The following is a 19,993-nucleotide window of genomic DNA, read 5'->3' on the forward strand; positions in this document are numbered from 1 at the left end:
GAGGACTGCAAAGCAGGGACCAGTTGAAAGTAGCAGATATAGAGAATCCCCCAGGAAAAAAACAACAGTCCATATGTTTCCTCTCTCTCTTTCTTCTGCTCTCTCAAAGTCCCTAGCCAGGAAACCCGCCGGGGTCTCGATGCATGGAGTGCTGGGATGTGTGGTTCTAAGTTTGGTTTTAAATGCATGTGTGCAAACAAAGAACAATGCACATTCCTAGAAAGCTATTTTTAGAATCCTAAGTATACCACAGTCATGCCATTGTCCTGATGATGATGATGAATGCAAGTAACTGTAGCAGGTCTTTTCACCAGAGACCAGATTCTGGTTTTGTTTACACCAGAGCAAATCAATCAAGTTAATGGAATGAACGCCAGCTTTGCCCTGGTGCAGAAGATGGCCATACAATATAGACCCTGACCCATAGGCCACTGATGTCAATGGGAGTTTTCCCACTCATTCCCATGGCCTTTGGATGAGACCCAGGGGGAAGCAAATGACAAAATTCATGGGGCTACTTACAGCTCTCAATGTCGGCCCCAGCCAGTTTGCCTGTGGTACCAAAGTGAATTCGGATAAATTTGCCCTGGATAAGAAAATGAAAGAGGAGGCCGTTTATTGCGATATCTGTCTAAAAACAGGGAGTAGCTGAGAGATTCTGAGGGCTCATAGGGGCCGTGCAGCAGGGGCAAATGTGCAAGTCAGTGAGAAGCAATTAGTCTTTTCACAGATCAAATCTCTAAAAATCCCTTTGTTCTTGGATATTTCAGTATAGCTTAAAGAAACTGTCCTATTGTTACAGCTGAGGCAATGCTGTATAGTGCACACAACAGAAGAATGGGAGCCAGGAACACTCTCATGCACCTGCTATAAGACTTTGACAAAGCTCTTTGGCCCTGATTCAGGAAAGTATTTTAGCATTTACCCCATTGACTTCCAGGGGGACGTAGGCACGTGCTTCAGAGATTTCCTGAATTAAAAAAATCTCCATGCCTCGATTTCCCAGTCAATTAGAAGGCATGAATGATACTCACTTACTTCACAGGGATGGTCTGTGGGTTCATTTGCTAACCTTTGCAAAGCATTTTGAATTTGATCTATAAGCACTAAGGGTCAGTAATACAGTGGATCATTAATATGAATGTGTATTTCTTACTGTACATAAGAATGGCCAGACTGGGTCAGACCAAAGGTCCATCTAGCCCAGTATCCTGTCTTCCGACAGTGGCCAATGCCAGGTGCCCCAGAGGGAATGAACAGAACAGGGAATCATCAAGTGATCCATCCCCTGTCGCCCATTCCCAGCTTCTGGCAATGTTTGATTTTCTATTTTTGTGCCTGTTTTAGTGAACGTGGATGCAATGAAGCTGGATTTGGAATGTTAGCAAATGCAGGGTAATTAATGCTTGCATGGTCTTTTGGAAATGCAAAGTGCTAAATACATCCTTCTTGTTATCATTACTCCTAGAGAGGCTTCTTCCTCTGTGAACACTTTCGGGTTGCATCATTGACATAACCCCCCACGCAACAAAACTGAAGTCAGGAGAGAGGCTGGTACTTACAAAACGCGAGGAATTGTTGTTCCTGGTAGTTTTGGCATTTCCAAAAGCCTCCAGGACAGGATTAGCCTGGATGATTTGATCTTCCAGGGATCCCTGCACAAGAAAAGGCAGATTATTTTGGGGAAATTCTGTGGCCTGTGTTATACGGGAGGTCACACTAGATGGTCACAGTGGTCCCTTCTGGCCTCGGAATCTAAACATAAAAGACTTTGGAGTTTGGTTGCAAACGTTTCCTGCAGCTCTTTAAAGAATAGTTTCTTCCAGGGAACTCCCAAGGGTAGCTGAATGACTGTTGTGACAGTACGCCCACGTTCCTGCGTCTTACCTTCCCGTCAAGAACCTGCTTGCCCGTGCTGCCGATGTTGGCAAAGTACTGAATGACCTTTTTTGTGTTCTCAGTCTTGCCGGCACCGGATTCTCCGCTAAGTAAAACAAACAAGAGAAACAAGGTGTCGGTAAAAAGAAACAAGCAAAAGGTAAGAAATGATCTGTCTGTGTCAGGAGAGAAATAACATTGCTTCTACTGCGTGTGTTTGCGGGCACAAGTCCTTTCTGGGGGGGACTGACCTTCCCAAGAACGAGCAGGGAAAGACTGAAGGCAGTTGCCCTGGGGAAAGACATCTGTGATGTGAACGGTCACTTACAAAGCTCACCGGGGCTGATTCTGCTTTCCCTCGCACCAGGGCAAAATTGGAGTAACTTCATTAAAGTCAAGAATAGGGGAGGGGTGTAAGGCCAATGTAAGCGAGAGGAGAATCAGGCCCGCGGTTGATACTTCCAGAAGAGTCATCAGGAGGAGTTTTACATTAATGCAAAATCAGCATCATTGCCCTACAGTTTTACAACACATGCCCCATACTGTGTGCTGGCAGCGGCCTGTGGCTGTAACGGGGTTCCGGCCTTTACAGCCCGGGGAAGTAGCTTGAGGAGGCAGAGGAAAGATCTAGGGCCATCCAAGAGCACTGTTCCTTTAAGGGCCTGAGACCTGGAGCCTTGTAGAGTGGGGGGTGGGAGGGAGCAGAGCTCCCCTCTCTCGCAGATGGGGGCTTGGGGTTATTAGACCCACCTGGGAAGGATCAAGAGACTGATAAATTAGCTCAAGGTGTGTGTGTGTGTGTGTGTGTAAGACGCTGGGTAGAAGTGTATTATTCTCAGAACTCAGAGGGAAACTGAGGCAGGGTGCCTGCAGGACCATTCCAGGCCATGAGAGGGCAATCTGGAGTATCACTTATCTACAGTGTCCATGCTGGGAAGGCGGGAATCATCCCAGTTTGCTGCATTATATCCTGGACACCGCAGAGAGACTCTGAGCTCACCGATCTGTGCATGGGAAGGGGGCAGTCTGGGGGGGAGCGGGGGAAAGTGTATCTTGCCTGCACTAAACCTGCAGAGGATCAGCAGAAAAATTAACAGAGCCCGCAGGGGTGCATCAGGGGAACAGTCTCAACACTCCACCCCCCCTTCCAAGTCCAGGAATGGCCTTTGCAGCTGATCCTCGCACAGGACACGCAAGTGTGGGGAAAGGCTCCTGTCCCCCTTGCTCCCCACACACCTAAGGACAATCGGGGCCTTAGTCCGTGACAGTCAAGAACAGAACCGGGGCATCCTGACTGCCAGCCCTTGCTCTAACCACCGGACAGCTTTCCCTCCTAGACCTAATTCCACCTCTTCTCCCTGCGCCCCGTTCCCCTCTCGCTCAGCGGAGATGACCAGCTGAAGACTCCCAAGGAATACTTACGTAATCAGCATAGACTGGTTTTCACGGTCTGTGGGGGAACAACAAACAAGACAAGGCCAGGGTTAACGAGGCTCTCCACAATCCCCTAGGAACAAAGCGCCAGCCCTGCAGGGCGTGCCCAGTCTGGGCTTGGGGATAGCGCCCTTGGTCCCTGCCCTCTGCCCCCAGACATGCCCTTCCTCTTCCATCCACACAGGGAAGCCTAGCCCAGGGGTATTGGCAAGGAAGGGGCAAGTGCCATCTTCAGAACGTGCTCTGCAGGAGCCCTTCCATGGGGGGGCTCTGTGGCATCAGAGCCCTGGATTCGGGGGGAGGGAGGGATCTAGCTAGTCTCTCCCCTCCCAAAACTTCATGTGAAGCCCAACTTTGCAGCAACTTTCACTGCTGGGGGAAGCACACCCCGCCCCAGTGGGATCTCCGGGGACAGCCGTGGTTGGGATGAACAAGGATAGAGGCTCTGGAGGAGTAGGGAAGCCAGTTTGCCCTTCGCACTCACCCTGGAGCATGTCGTGGTAGGCATTGTCTGAGATGGAGAAGAGATGAGGGGGCATCTCAGTACGCTTCCTGCCCTTGTACATCTGGGCCACCCGGGCTCCGTAGATTGGCAGCCACTTGTAGGGGTTGATGGTCACGCAGAACAAACCAGAGTACGTCTGGAGGGTGAGAAAGAGAAGACAAACCAGCCAGCATGAGGAAAGCCAGTTTGCTCTGGGCACAATGGGAAGCACAGAGCTCGTTTATTGTGCCGCCTCAGCCTCAGGTGATACTTCAGGTCTCTCTAACGCCTGACACTCATCTAGCACCCTGCACTCAGGGATCTCAAAGGGCTTTACAAGCATGAATTAGTGCTTCCAACACCTGTAGGGCAGCGTCATTCATTGCCCCTGTTTTACAGATGGGGAAACTGAGGCCCAGAGCGGTGAATTGGCTTGGCCGATTTCATACAGAGGCAGAGCGAGGGTGAGAATCCAGGCTGCCTCACATGCCGTCATCTGTTTTAAGCAGGTGAGAGCCAAGCAGGCCTGGAGGAGGGTTTGAATGAGGTGGAACTTAGAAAGAAGAAAGTGCCTCCAGATTTACACTGAAGTAACTCAGGTCTGGATCTGGGCCTCTGAATTGGGGTCAACGACTATTTCTGACCCACTAGTGCCTGGCACTGGCATGTTCATCGCCACATGCTACTCGGCTGTCCCCTGCGAGCCTTCCACTTACATAAATCCTCATGTGGCTGTAACGCTGCCGCAGATTGTCCAAGACGCTGGCCTCGTTCAGGAAGGTCATGTTGGCCATGTCGCTGGCCTGGTAGAACTTCGGTGGGTTCATCTGCTGGATATCATCCTTCTTCACGGTGAGGGTCTGGGGGGTTAGGGAAGCAATATGTAAGTGGGGTCGGTCTGCATTCTGTCACCATCAGAATATTTGAGCCAGAGTTCGAGGTAACTGGTAAATGGGAAGTAGAGCCTTACGCTCTATGGTCCCTGGGTTCAATCCTGCCTCTTTCAATAGCCACTGAAAGGTGTTAGGCCAGTGAGCACCCATCAGATGCTATGTGAGATGAGTTTGATGGTCTCCATGGACACCCAGCCATATCTCAACCCCTCCTCCACTCATTGTCAACAGCACCTTGTTGGCAGGCTCTGCAGAGAGGGCCCAGGCCTGAATGGCCCATGGACACTGAACTTCCAGCCCTAGCGCGGCTCAGGCCAGGTCAGGCCGAAGGCACGTCAGCAGGGCAGGGAGGCGGGCGCGTGGATTGCTGCTCGCCATGCCATGCCCGCTCTGGGGATAGCGGGCTTCACTCACCTGGGCTGCCAATCCAGCACGGGGACATTCTAATCAGATCAAACCCTGGAGGCTTTGTGTGGAAGATGCTCGGACTGTTAATGAGCATCCTTCCCACGAAACTATGGGCAGAAAGAGAGAGCTGCAAAGCAAATGGCAAAACTCTCCTTCAAGCCCGGCCAGGCAGCCACTGCCACTTTCAGCCTGCCTGAGGCTAGAGGCTTCAGACTAACAATGTTTTGATCCTGCAAAGCTTTACTCACGTGAGTAATCCTTACTAGCACCACTTGGCTTCAGGGCTAATCTTATGTGGTCAGTTAACCCCTGGGCCTGGTTGCTTCCCCCTCTCGCCAGAGAATACAATGGATTTCCATTGATTTTAAGCCTCTGCCCCATAGAGGGAGGAGGGAGAAACCAGGCCCTAAAATCTAGAGGCTTACACTGGTGATGCAGCTGCAGTGTGAGGGCGGTGACCCAGCGGGAGCTGCTGTCATTCTCACATCCAACTCACAGAGCCGACCGTACCTGGTTGGTCACAGTCTTCACAACGACTTGGTCACCCTTGTCAGACTGGATCTCCCCGGCAACGAAACCCTCCTTCTCATCTTTGACCCAGCACGACTTCTTGACGTCATAGGGCTTGTTCATGGCCTCCAGCTTCTCCTTTTCGGGAGGGTTCAGGAATGGCATGGGGTCAATATCATCCCCGCACTCGCCTTTGTAGCCACCAGGCATCTTGGCTTCAGGTCAGGCAGAGGGTGAAACCGGAAGGAAAAGAGATGGGGAGCAGTGCTTCCTGCAAGGCTGTGAAAAGGGGGAGAACAGAGAATCTGGCAAGGAGCACAGTGGGGAATCCTGGGGCCCTATTCTGTCCCCCACAGGCTACAGTAACCCCCTGTGAATTCAATAGGGCCCCATCACAGCACATAGTGAGAGACTGGGATGCCCCAAAACTGGAGGATTGTTACCAAGAGGGAGGCTAGAAAGTGAGAGATGATTTCTCCCACACCCCCTAAACCCTGTAAGCCCCAACGGTAGGTCTACACTGCAATGAAAAACCTGCAGCTAGCCTGTGCCGGCTGACTTGGGCTTGCGGGGCTCGGGGGCTAAGGAAGGGGTTGTTTAATTGTAGTGTAGACGTTCCGGCTTGGGTTGGAGCCCAGGCTCTAGGACCCTGTGAGGTGAGATGGTCCCAGAGCTCAAGTTGTAGTCCGAGCCCAAACGTCTGTGCTGCAATTAAACAGGCTCTTAGCCCGAGCCATGTGAGCCAGAGTCAGCTGGCATGGGCCAGCCGTGGGTGCACAGGCGCCAACTTTTTTCTGCGCCTGTGGGAGCTCGCGCCCCCGCCCCGACTCCACCCCTCCCTGCCCTTATTGGACCCCTCCCCAAATCCCCGCCCCGCCATGCCTCCTCCCCCAAGTGCGCCGCGTTCCCCCTCGCTGGGAGGGAGGGGGGAGAAGCAGGACGCAGCGGCGCGCTCAGGGGAGGAGGTGGAGGCGGAGCGGAGGCGGAGGTGAGCTGGGGCGGGTCGGGGAGCTATGCGTGGGTGTCTAACTGCAATGTAGACGTTCCCCAAGAGCCCCTGGCCTGTGGCAAGGGGAGAATTCCCCGGTGCAGGCCGTGCATAGGGCCACCAAGAGTGCTTGCAAGCCCCAAATCTGGTGGTATGTTGGGGCACATTTGGGGGCAGGCAGTGTCAGTGGCATCTCCATTATGCTGAGCACTACGGAGACTCTGTGTGGGCTCTGGGCTGCGGAACGGCCCATCGGCAGCCAGAAATCAGACCCCAAAGCTTCCCTCCCTTATCCCAAGGAATGCATTAGCCCTAGCCGTGCAATCCAGGATGCGAGCTGCTTAAAGGCTGGTCTGTGCCTTCCGGGCTGTTCCTCCAGGAGACATCACAGACCTGACCCCTGATGCTCTTGTCACCAAGCGCTACTCTCTGTTCCACCACTGCAGCTCCCTTGACTCCCTAGGGCGGCGGGTGCATAACCCAGAACAGTGTTCACTGCAATATTGAGCTGTGGTGTCGCAGCAGAAGTAGCTGCCTGGTTAGACAAGCCAGTCTTGGCTGACGGGGAGGAATCCCAAGGGGAAGGGCAGATGACTCCGGTTGCCAGCTGTTGCTCCATTTAGAAGATGCTGCTTGGGCCGCAGCCTGTCGCTCTCTCAGAATAGATTGGCACTACACGGAGAGAGATCTTGGTTGGGGTCCCTCTGGGGATCTCAATTTCCCCGATGCCCACTCAAGATCTTGAGGGTCTAAAAAAACCCAAGATGCAGTACTGCTCCTCCAGGCACTGGAAGCGATAAGGGAGGCTATGGGGGCCAAATGAATTCCTGGTGTAACGCCACTGATTTCAGTGGATGAATTTCACCCACAGAGCATGAAGGAAGAAGTTTCCTCTGTATACTTCACCTGCTGGTCAAGCAGGCAGAGATAAAGGAGGTTCAGCGAGGGAGTATCAGCAAACATTTTCCTTTGCACTCTGTGTAGCTAAATTTGACTATTATTATTCCCAGGTTTGCAAGAGTTATTTAGAGCCGGATTCTGCTCTCCCTTGTTCTCCCTACTCCATCAGCAATCCCACTGAAATCAACAGACTCACTAGTGAACTAAGTAACATTACACATGAATAAAGGCAGGGGAGCAGAACTCGGACCCTGGATCTTTAAAGCATATTAGTAACCGATTAGATTGAAAGGTACATTGCACTAGACTCCCACTAAACATACACGCATGTAAATACAAATAGCATACACTTCGGTCATACAGTGCCCCATAGCTGAGACTCTCAAAGCCTTTACAGATTTCAATTCAGTAAGCTTCACTATCCCTGGGAGATACTATTTTATAGATGGGGAAACTGAGGAATGGCCTAAATCTTCAAAAGTGTCCATCAATTTGGGGTTGCCTTGGTTTCTGAGCGGCCAACATGAGGCATCTAAAATCGGATATTTCTGGCCGCCTGCCTTTCTACCTGAAGCTCCTCTGAAATCAGCCCCTGAGTGTCTTATTTTGGGACCCCAAAACAGAGGCATCCAGAAACCGGGGACATTTTTGAAAAAGGGCGCAAAGGTCTTGCCAAAGGTCACATGATAAGTGGCGCAGCTGGCACAGAAGCCCTGGAACACCCCTCTCCGGTCTAGCCACTGAATAACACACCCCACTGATGTCTTAAATTAAGTCAATTATTAAAAACAAGTACAGTGCAAGGAGGTTACTTTCACTGTTCTAATGTATTTGATCAAACTGCCTCTCTAAAGGAATCTCCTCATTATCGTCATTAGGTTTTCAGAGCAGGCTCTCGCTTTTTAAAATTGTGAGGTTTCGTTTTCCAAGGCTTCCGTTGATGTAACAACTATAATATAAAACTATCTGTGAGTTCAAAGTCTCTCTGGCATAAAACACAATGAAAACAAATCCATGCTGGGTAAGTTAAAGGGGTAGCTATTGCTTCTTATAGCCTGACATTATTCCCTCCCCCGCCTCCACTTTCAATTCCTGCCCAGTACGGCTGCATGAATCACAGCAGAGCTCCGCAATACACCTCTTCCCGACCGTCAGACATAGCAAGTACCTACCACCGAGAGTGCTGGAAGACGTTGCGTGTTTACAAGGGGCTGGCCAGCTTCTCTTATACCCACCCAGAGGGCCTGAGCCAGCATTTCCTTTAAAAAAAAGAACAGCGCATTAATGAGACACAAACTCTGCTGGCCACACCATTGCAAACCTGATTGGCCAACGTTCATGTCCCGCAGGAGAGATCAATTAATGCCCTGTTTCTTGGGGAATTCTCCTTCCCTTTCTTCTCCTTATAGGGCATCTTACCAACTCAACTGCATGAGTCCAGGGACCAGGGGCTGAAATAGAACAGCTGCCTAATGAATTTTTCCTTCAAAGGCACAACTTCAGCCGTCTCTTTCCTGCCAGGTGACGGGTAAGGATTTCACCAGTGAGGGTAGCTGACCAGTGAAAAGCAGGAGTCCGGCTCAATGGTACTTGGAGTGCCAGCTGTGCCCCTACTTCTCAAGTGGCGCTATCAGTTTTGACCCAGTTAAGCTTCCACTTGAAAATAGTTTTTAGTCCTTACATTTGTGATGAAAAACTTGTGAATCTGAGCTGTCTGCCTGAGTCTGCAGGCAGACAAACAATGGCATCTGTTGTGGAGTTGCAACTGCTTACGCCAGGACTGAATTTCACCCAACTGCTCTAGGAGGTGGCAAGTTTGGCAACTGCCCCCCAGTCATATTGCAGTGGCATGTTGACTCTGAAGTCTAATGATGACCACTTCAATGTCAACTTTGCTACCTCCTGCACTGCTGCGTGTTTCAATAGAAGCATCTGACGACTCTTGTGGGTGGAGCATGAGTAGTATCCCCCATCAAGGGGTTTTGTGTTTACTTAGGTGAATATACTAAGGAGTGAGTTTGCTGGCAGAAATGTTTGCAGAAACAGCAAATTTGAGGCAAATATTAGGGAAATGGAGAAAGCAAATTTTGAATTTGCAATGGTGAGTATTCACACTGAAAATCTGATTCATCCAATCAGGGAACAGAAATGGTACCACATGATCTGTATGTCCAATCAGAATTAACTAATCCATCTTGAATTTTGAATATCGAGTGGTTGCGATGAACTGCTCACGAATGAACTACAGAGTGTGACTTATTTGCTGAGCGTATTCGGTGAATAATTTCAAACGATGAATTGATGAGTGGAAGTTATAAAGTGACGCCTGAACAATCTGTCTAGAGAGCGCGAGAGGGGTGAGATTCATTAGATAAATTACTGACTGTGAATTAGTCATCCTGATCTATTAGACATAAAGGTCTGTATTATCCATGTATGGGAGCTAGGTTGCAAAAAAACAGTCACACCTCCCCATGAGGTTTTAGGCCAAGCTGGTTAATCATAAACAGGCACAAGCTCATCCAACCAAGAGACCAGAATCAGCAAACATTTGGGGCCAAATCCAACTCCCATGAAAATCGGCAGACTGTTTCCCTCTGACTTCAGGGGATGTTGGCTCAGCTGATTAGGAAGCCTCACATGCAGAATGGTTTTTTAGTAAGACAGGCCCAGACCTGGAAGAGGCTGACTGTCCTCGTTGACGTCAGTGGGAGTTGAGGGTGCGCAAGACCAGGCCCTTAGACAGCAGCACATCCTTCACACTCCAGATCTTTACCATGGGCACTGGTGGAATTCAAAGGGAGATGAGGGATGTTTGGAGGTTTGCTCCACTCTCTGAATGCTTCCAAAGCACCCCAGCCAGAGGTGACTTTTATCCTTACTATACAAGTACTTGGAAAGAGCACAGTTTGAAATGCCCCGGATTGCACCATGGCCTTGGGGATTGGGGCCAGGGGGGTGGCAGGGACGGGTGATGACATCTACAGACCTTCCTACGAGTCCTTATTCCCCTGCTTTTCCCAGCAAATTGAAAACTCCTCCCTGGCCTGGAGGAGATCGACTAGCAATAACCAAGTGATTCAGTCAACAGGCCAAATGCAGCTGGAGAGACAGGTTCAGAACGGGTCTGTGTGGGTGGAGTTTGTGACTCTGCAGGCACCTGATAATGTTATCAATGATCTGAAATTCTGACTTAGGGCTGCAGTCCCTATTCAGACAAAACTCCTTTGAAGACAGTGGGCATTTTGGTTCTCTAATGGCTGCAGGATCAGGTCCTGAAATATGACAGGGGCCTCTGGGCACTAGTGAATTATGAGTACAAATAATAATAATTAATAATAAATACCACTTGAACTAAAGGAGAATGGCCATTGCTTCTTAGCAGTATAGGGCCTATGTCACAGAGTTGAGCTGTTCAGATTTTACCCAGCAGAGGGTGCACACACACACACACACACACACACACACACACACACACACACTCTCTCTCTCTCTCTCTCTCTCTCTCTCTCATTACATTTTATAAACTCCATTATAATGACCCTGGCTGTACTGGACCAACTTTTCCACTCACTTATTGTTATTATTTATATATTTGTTTTAATGGCGCTTTACAGAAAATAAAATACATGGGCCCTGCCCTGAGCACTCTAAATAATACCACCCTACGCCACTCAAAATGAGTGACTTTGGAGGCAGGTGTTAGGTAGCCCCCTCTGAAAGGTACTGATGTCAAACGGGAGAGAGGAAGGATGCCCAATGGTTAGAGCACTAGCATAGGACATGGGGGATATGGATTCAAGTACCTGTTCTCTCACAGACTTTCCCATCTGCACAATGGGGATAATAGCACGGCCCCACCACACTAGAGTGTTGTGAGGCTAAATCCTTTGGCGCTGGTGTGGTGCCCAGCTGTTATGGTGACGGGCAAAAGATCCTTGCGGCAGCGAGTCACACAGCTCTGGTCAGCTTGCGCTAAGGAGCTAAAAACAGCAGTGCCGACGTTCCACTCCGAGCCAAGAGACCCAGCCCTCACTGGGTTTCAGAGCCTGGGCTCCGGCCCGAGCGGGAATGTCTATGTTGCTGTTTTTAGCCCTGTAGCATGAGCCGGAGCCAGTTGCCCCAGGCTCTGAAGCTTGCTGATGCGGCAGGTTTTTTGCCATGTAGACGTATCCCTAGGGTGCAAAGCCGTATAAGATAGAGTACTTCTTCCTGCAGACTCCAGTCCGCAAAGAGTAAGGTAAAGGAGAAGATAGGAGAACTGCAAAGCCAAGTGGGCCAAAAGAACGTTCGATTGATTTACGGTCTCAGCCTGCGCACAGCAGGGCTTTGCTGTTCAAGCCAGCCTGTCCTGGCAAGCCCTGGGGCAACCGGGAGCTGCCTTTCACATGCTGCCTGCTACATTCACTGGGATGCAGCAAACTGACACATGCTGGATGCTGCTTTGGGGGGGTCGTTCGCATCGGGAAAGGCAAACCCTGCCCATGGTTATATTAAGATCTGACCCGAGAGACTCTATGATGGTTTTTGCATTTATGAATCATTAAAAAAAAAAAAATAATGCTGATCCTCCGGCTAAATGTGTTAGCCTCATTCTCAGCTGTTGTCTGCGGGCCGCCTTGGGGAGGATTGTTGTCTTCCCATGAGGACGGTAGGGTAACGCCTGTGCTGAAGAGGCAAACATCCCCGACTCGAACCAAACAAGGACAAAGCTCTTTGCCCAGCACCCTGGGACTGATCCTGTGAGGTGCTGAGCACTTTCAAACCCCACTAGGGGTCTAGCCCTTACCCTGGGTTGGACCCTGTGCAGGCCCCACTCCTAACGAGCCCAGGACCCCAGCCAGCTCTAGCCCTAACCTTGACATGGGGCCCCAGCCAGCTGCAATCCTAACCTTAGCCCGGGGCCCAAAACTGGCCCCAATCCTAACCCCAGCTTGGCGCCCTCTGCAGCCCCCAAACTGAACCACAGCCCAGTGCTTAATTTGTAATGAAAGAGGTGCCGGGGCTCAAGCAATATTTTTACTTGCATAACTGACGCAGCAAGTCCAGAGGTGCCAGCACTATGAACTCGGGCACAAATTAAGAACTGCTCTAGCCCAAGATCCTCTACTGGCCCCAACCTTAACTAGGCCCGCTGACAGAAATTCCGGGCGCCAGGGCCGTCCCTGGTGTGGGGCCCGGGGCAGAAGTGACGAATCCGTCACTTCCAGGACCTGTCACTCCTAGGCACGTGCGACCGCTCCGGGCCCTGTGCTTTGGGAGGCCCCGCAGGCTGGCACGATTGGCCAGCGCAGTCATGTGCGCTTAGGAGCCCTGTGGCCCTCCTGGGTTGTTTAAAAGGGCCTGGGGCTCCCAGCCGCCGCCCCAGGCCCTTTTAAATTGCCCAGGCCCCTGAGCAATTGCCCCCTTTGCCCCCCCCGTCAGCGGGCCTGACCTTAACCCATTCACCAGGGTCACCTACTGGCTTCAATCCTTACCCTGATCCAGGGCCACCACCCAGCCTCATACTGAAGTTTGTGGCCTGTATGTCGTGTTATTAGTTATCATGCATTGCTTAGGAGTATGTCATAGGTAGTGGAGGTGTTTTTCTCAGGCAATGAATGGGATCATCCATTAGGATTATATGGGCCTCTCTCACATTTGTTTGTAAGATCAGCTTTGGCTTATCTCCTGTCCTTACTGTGTTTTCCTATACCCTTTTGGCTAGTTCTTCCAGGTGCAGTTCTGAAAACAGGAAAGAAAAGGAGAATGTGGGGGCGGGGGGGAGAAACCTTTAGCATTCCCACTCTGATGGTCTAACTGTTCCCTTAGTCGTTTCTCAGGGAGGTGTGGACCTCAACCTCAGGACATGTCTTAGGCTGCATCTACACTACCACCACCCCTGCGCGACATAAGTTACACTGACCGAAGCGCCGGTGTGGACAGCACTATGTTGGCAGGAGCGCTTCTCCAGCTGACATGGCTACCGGCCGCTACTCATTGGGGGTGGATTCATTCCATCGATGGGAGAGCTCTCTCTCATTGACTGAGAGCGGCTATACTAGAGTGTAGCTGATGGGGTGAAGGAGGGAGAATCCACACTCGGATCCCTTGGTTCACTCCATGCTAGAAGGGAATCAGAGAGCTATCAAACAAACAAACATACAAGCCCCATTTGATACAAATCAGCTGTGAGTCACAGTGTTCCGGAAGGGAGGGGTCTGGCTGGATTCTCAGCTGAGCTGCTCTTCCAGCAAGTGGCAAGGTGGGGGTGCCCAAGGGCTACACTGGTGCAAAGAAGAACTATTCAATTAGCTCATCCAGAGAGGCTCAGCACGCCATTCACATCAGAGATGCTACCCAAATGTGAAGAGACATCAGAGCAGCGAAGTGGCAGCGTGGATACAGCACAAGGAATGCAATTACTGCTGCCCCGAAACCTCATTACTAAATCAGCGTGTGTGAGATAGGAAATGCTGAAACAGACATTGATATTATCCTCATGCTTAGCGCAGAATTAGCTTTAACCAACAGCTGCTAGGAACAGGTAGAGGAGACATGTCCAACCAGGACCGGCTCTAGGAACCAGCAAACCAAGCACAAGCTTGGGGCAGCAGAATTCCAGGGGTGGCATTGTTGGAGGTTTTTCGTTTGTTTGTTTTGCTTGGGGCGGCAAAAAACCTAGAGCCGGCCCTGCGTCCAACCTTCTGCTTGTGCCTTTTTAGAAGGCCTTGGAGAGTTTTCAGCATCTCCTGAATATTAATGTTAACCACAAGAAAGCCCCTTCCACCCATCTCCAGTAACTTCCTAGCTTGGGCTGCAATTTTCAAAAACTCCTGAGGGAGTTAGTTAGGTGCCCAATTCCCATTGACTTTCAGGCCCCTTTGAAAATCCTTGTCCTTATTTATTTAATATTTAGGTTATGGCAGCATCCAAAGGTCTTGATCAGAATCAGCGCTCGGCTGTGTTAGACTCTGCACACACAGTCCCTGCCCCGAAGAGTTGACTATTTAAGGGTACATTGACACTGCAGATGGAGGTGTAATTTCCAAATTGAGTAGACATACCCATGCTCGCTCTGATTGAGCGAGCATGCTAAATATAGAGTGTAGGTGCATGAGCAGGGTGAGAGCAAGCTGCCCCGAGTATGGCCCCATCCAAGACACTAGCTATGTGCCATTGCTCATGCCGTCATGGCTACATGTTGAGCATGCTTGCGTGATCAGATTTAGCACAGGAATGTCCACTCAAGTTGGAAATTACACCTCCAGCTCCAGTGAAGACATTCTCTGAGAGCTAAGTATTGCACGTGTAATGCCAACAGACCAGGGTTGTCGGCGGGCAGGATCGAACCAGGGACCTCTGGGCATGAGCCTCTACCACATGAGCTAAAAGCCAACTGGTTGTTAACTAAGACTGTAGAGCAGACTCATTTTATCTCTCTCTAAGTGGCCTCAGTGCCACTAGCTAGGACAGAATACCACACCCAGAAGGTGTGTGGGTTACACACGGCCTTACGCTCTATCAGTAGCGTAGCTAGCGGGGTGCAGGGGAAGCAGCCACTTCCCCCGCCTTTCCAAAAGCGGCCGGAGGAGTGGGGGGGGGCGCAGCATGGCGGCCGGCAGCCGCAGGAGCAAGGGGGGGGGCCATGGGGGGGGCACGGCAGGGCCGGAGGGGCCATGGGGGGGGGGGCGGGGTGGCCGGAGGGGGGGGGGGGGGGGGGGGGCGCGGAGTGGCCAGAGGAGGAGCCAAGGGGGGGTGCCTTTTTTATGTTTGCTCCCCCTCCTCTTAGAAGCTGGCTACGCCACTGCGCTCTATCCACCCTCCATGAAGGAAATGGGTTTGCACAGGGTGTTGGCATACAATTTAGCCCTTGATCACTCATGTCTGCCCCCATCAAACCAGTGGCAAGCAACCGCTTCAGCTCTCTGGAAGTACGGGACGGCTCCACCCTGCTTCTGCTCCCTGTGAAAGTCATGTCAAAACTGCCATTGACTTCAGTGGTTCAGGAGTAGGCCCTACGCGCAGCACTGTGTTCCTAGCACAGGACAAATCTTTGTGAAAGGCTTCAACCTGCCACCCACTACTCCAAAGAGAAAGATTCTTCCTGGCCTCAAATATAACACTATCGGTATTTAGGGAGTGGAAGGGTCCAGGCATTCATGTGCATCTAATGAAATTGCACATTGAATCCCTGACAGTAAAGTGGCATCTTCAGGGATTTTGTTAGGTTGCCAGGCTTCTGAAATCTGTGATTTTAGATGTTTCCTGATATTTTCATGGGTTTTTCTCTCCCATGTGAATTAAAATATTTCCCTTTATTTTAATGAGTGATTTATTCCCTTGGAATTTTAATGTTTGGGGGGAGAAAGGTTGTGTGGGATGTTCACAGATGTTTAAATCGTTTCTCTGTTCCTCCCCCCGGCCCGCTTATGGGATCCCCCCGTAAATCTGAGACAGCCCATCAATGGGTTGTGCTTTTTCCCTCCGCTGCACATAGTTCTGCCTGTTTCAACACATCCAAATATTCATGGCACAGAAAAGAGCCTGAGACTAAACCGGAGCTGAGTATTACTGGATCCTGCTATTTTATTCCTTTCGAAAACAAACTCTGTTAAGCTTCAAGGAGTTCTGTGATTACACTTCGGCAGTTCGATCAATCAGTGTCCTGTAATAACTCTAATAATTAGCTGTGTCTGATGTTCTCTTTAAATAATAACACACCACATTGTTACCCTGATCCCCTCCGAGATGGCAGAAAGGATGAAGCTGAAGAGGATAAACTGAGTTCCTTAATGTTCAGTCCAGTGTGGAGTGACAGTTCTTCCAGGACTGCGCTGGCTTTCTAAGATGTACACTTAGATTGCCTGGCTAACGGACATTAGCAGCTGCATTTGGCAAGCGCTAAAGGACTCCTACCACTTCCATTCAAGCCGTGCTGGCGTTAGAACTTCTCAATTAGCCTGTCTGTTGCAGGCACGCAGCTCCCATTGGCTTTCGCCTGCGCAACTGATGAGATAATCAGGCCCCCGTCCTACATTTCTGAGTGAATACTCCCATTCTTGGCAGAAAAGAGACAGTTAAAGACACTTGGCCTAAAGCCTCGTGCCTTGAAAAAAAACACACAAAGGGACAGATTCTCCTCTTCATATATTCTTGTGTAAGTTATTATTGTTATGTGCATTATTGTTATATTTTGTCAGCTGCGTTGAGAGCCCTGCGCCAGCTTTAGCTAGGATCTGCTGGGACGAAGAATTAAAATGGAATCACAGAAAGCAATAGCTGATCATGTAAAGTTGTTGGTATTCACGAAATGTAATGTAACCCGTCAAATACCATCGGAGATTTTTCATTCAGCTTCAGTTTCATCTGTTCTTCTCCTTTGTAGTCAGGGCTTTCAGGTTGGAGCATTTATTGTCCAAATTGTTTGGGGAGAGGGTTTAAGTCCATAGCCATGCAGATGAAAAGTTTTAAACAATTTTGGCGGTGATTTTGATCTCCTCCTGCTGTGCACACACCCCTGGCCATGAGCCCACCCCAAAGAGAGCTCAATGGGAGGGAAAAGACAGTCTTGTGATTGAGGCGCTGGACTCAGGAAATTGGGGTTCAATGCTTAGCTCTGCCACAGACTGCCTGAGTGACCTTGGGCAAGTCTCTTAATCTTCCTGGTGCGTCAATCCCCCATCAGAAAAATGGGGATAACAGCACTTCCTTTCTCCTAGCTTTCCTCTGACCTGTTTATATAGATGGTAAGCTGTTTGGAGCCAGGGCTATCTCTTCCTAGGCGTTTGTATGGGGCCTAGCACAATGGGGCGCTAGGTGTCAGAAATCAGGGCCTGCAACAGAGCTAGTTTCCAGGCAATCCATGGCTTGCAGCAGGCTTGTCTGATCAGCTGGAGGGGCCAGCAAAGCAGCTCTGAAGCACATTATTGTCACTACTCTTGTCCCTGCCTGAGACCCCACCTTGCCTGTTATCCTGCTTGCTCTAGGGGACTCCAGCTTGACCGTTGGCCGTGGTACCCAGTGCCTGACTCCAGTCTCCAGCTCTGACCCTAGCCCCTGGTTTCTGATGCTCGGTTCCTGGCGCCTTCTCTAACCCTTAGACCTGATGCTCGCACTCACCACTAGGCTAGACTGCCCACGTCCAGGTCGCCTGACACTAGGTGCTACAGGAATAATAATAGTAGGTGAAATGAAGTTGAAGGCTGGGGGTGTGAAGGCCACCATTTGTGTGATTCTTCGGCTGACTGGGGAGTTGGTAGGGACTAGTAAATTAGCATTGTGAACCAGAACATCTTTACTGATAAACCCACATACAATATGTTCAATTTACAGGCCTGATCCTGCCACCCTGACTCTCATTCACAGCCCAACTGGGGCCAGTGGGGCTACTCCTGTGCATAAGGGTGGATAGGGCTCATAGTTTCCCCTGCCCTCCCTAGCAACAGAACTGAAATGCGGCTGCAGCTGTCCCAACAGCAAAGCACTCTTCTCGGCATCTGATTCATCACTTTGTGACTGGCGTATCTCTTGGCTCGGGTCCCTGAGTGTGTCATCCGTACCAAGGGGAACCATGGCACTCAATGACTTCTTCTGCATTTGCCTGTTTTATCAGAGCTGAACACTTTCCCCTCACATGCACATTGTCACGCTGCTTGGCAAATTGTGGGGACTTTTTAGGAGTCTGCTTCCTAACCCAGGGTTGTGAGTTCAATCCTTGAGGGGGCCATTTAGGGATCTGGGGCAAAAATCTGTCTGGGGATTGGTCCTGCTTTGAGCAGGGGGTTGGACTAGATAACCTCCTGAGGTCCCTTCCAACCCTGATATTCTATGATTCTAAGCATATGTACAGCACCTAGCACCACAGGGCCAGCTCCAATCTTGGGTGGGGACTCTAGGTGCCACTGTAATTAATAATAATAATAATAATGAAGCTGCTGATGTTAATTTAATGGGCTGGATTAGAATCTAGTGCAAGATACCCCATTTGAATGCAGAGGATGACTAGCTTTGTAGGACTCCTCTTTGTCCCTCTCTTCACCAGGTGAGGTTTCATTTTGCAGAAGGATCGCTCTGAACACCTGCTCCAAAGAACAACCTCACACGACGATGCCAGGGCAACAATTGCATGACTTGTCCGACCCCACTGCAGGGATCCTGCATATTGACGTCTTTCACCAGTAGCATCTTTCATTGCATGCAGCAACGTCGGGAAGCCTATTAAAAAGACATGAAAAGATGGAGGGGGCGGGGAGGGGGGAAGCAGACTTTTATCTTCAGGCTTAAAAAACGATGTTTTCAAAGCTGTTGTCAGTGGTGATCTAACCAATCTACAGTACTGGCATATGAATGCCTGACAAAAAGCTGGCAGGGGAAAAAAACCTACTGTACAATTGAGCTATTTCCTCTGAGATGCAGGAAATGAACAAACTTATATATATTTTCTCTTCCGTCTGATCAGATCCACCTGCTTGGGATACAGAAACCCCGGCACCAGGGTAGACTTCTCGCTTTTGCGTACCTGTCAAGATGTGGGTTTTCAGCCTGAGCACACATGGCTGAGCTAAAGGGCCACTGTCTTGTCGATTTATGGTTTTATCTTTCTTACTCTCCATTAGTTGTGATACCCTCCGATTAAGTTTGAAAATAAAACATCTCTATCGATCTTGCCCTTTCCCATTTGGCCAATATTGATCTTCCCCACGTTCTCCACAGAGGCTGACATTAACCCGGCTCTTTTTGTTCCTGCTTCTGGGCTTGACATTCAACACTATTGGCAAGGATGCGGTCCAGGAATTAAGCAAAGCTGGGGGGGGTGCTTTATTTAGTGAACTTGGGCACACTGTCTCGCTTGCTCTCTTTTTCTGTGCTGGCAGTCACGGAGCACTACACAGGATGGGTCTGATTGTGCCTGGCAGGTGTGCAGGAAAAGGAAAAGCACCAAGAGAAAGAGGAGCGCAGAATAACAATAAACTTCCTCACGGCCTCTTCACTTATTCACATTCTAAAGCCTCATTTCCTGCCAAGAGAAAGTCAGAGTCTTCAAGGCTAAAGGAGCCATTTCCCAGTGCCCACCTCTGTTATTTGTCATGAGAAAGTCGCATCAGTTTAACTTAAGGCGTGAGTTTAAACCCCTTTAGTTAAACTAGTGGACAAAGTTGTGTGGACCCTCCTATTTCCCTGTAAACCAGACATATTGCGGATTAGCTTGCACCAATTGGGAACTGACTGAAGCTAAACCATGACGAGCCACTCTGAAAGTAAAATAAAAGGGTCCACATTGTCCTTTGCACCAGTTTGAGTAAATCAGATTCAAAACTAATTTAAGTTACATTGGTGCTATTTTCTCATGGAGCCAAGGCTAAAGGAAGGACAGAGTGCAACCATTTGACACGTAACACTGATGTTATGGAAAGTGCCGTGGGATCTTTAATGTCCACAAAGAGCAGGCTTCCATTTGGAAGGGCTCATCTGAAAGACCCCCCCCCCCCCAGTGCAGTAACCTGCTTAGATCTCGTT

The 19,993-nt window shown here is 50.0% G+C and overlaps 1 protein-coding gene across 1 annotated transcript in view; it reads right to left on the reverse strand.

The window, feature by feature from the left end:
• The window catches only part of LOC112110304 (myosin-16), a 47,952-nt gene extending 42,135 nt beyond the window's left edge, over positions 1 to 5,817 (reverse strand). The window contains exons 1-7 of the mRNA XM_026650582.1: positions 5,608 to 5,817; positions 4,513 to 4,656; positions 3,797 to 3,953; positions 3,301 to 3,328; positions 1,888 to 1,984; positions 1,563 to 1,655; positions 523 to 586 (exon numbers count right to left, since the gene is read on the reverse strand). Of these exons, the coding sequence (XP_026506367.1) occupies positions 523 to 586; positions 1,563 to 1,655; positions 1,888 to 1,984; positions 3,301 to 3,328; positions 3,797 to 3,953; positions 4,513 to 4,656; positions 5,608 to 5,817 (793 nt within the window). The remainder of the gene's footprint in view (positions 1 to 522; positions 587 to 1,562; positions 1,656 to 1,887; positions 1,985 to 3,300; positions 3,329 to 3,796; positions 3,954 to 4,512; positions 4,657 to 5,607) is intronic.
• Positions 5,818 to 19,993: the final 14,176 nt, after the last annotated feature.

This window comes from Terrapene carolina, unplaced genomic scaffold, assembly GCF_002925995.2.
Source record: "Terrapene carolina triunguis isolate 2854851 unplaced genomic scaffold, T_m_triunguis-2.0 Scaffold93, whole genome shotgun sequence".
NCBI lineage: Eukaryota > Metazoa > Chordata > Testudines > Emydidae > Terrapene > Terrapene triunguis.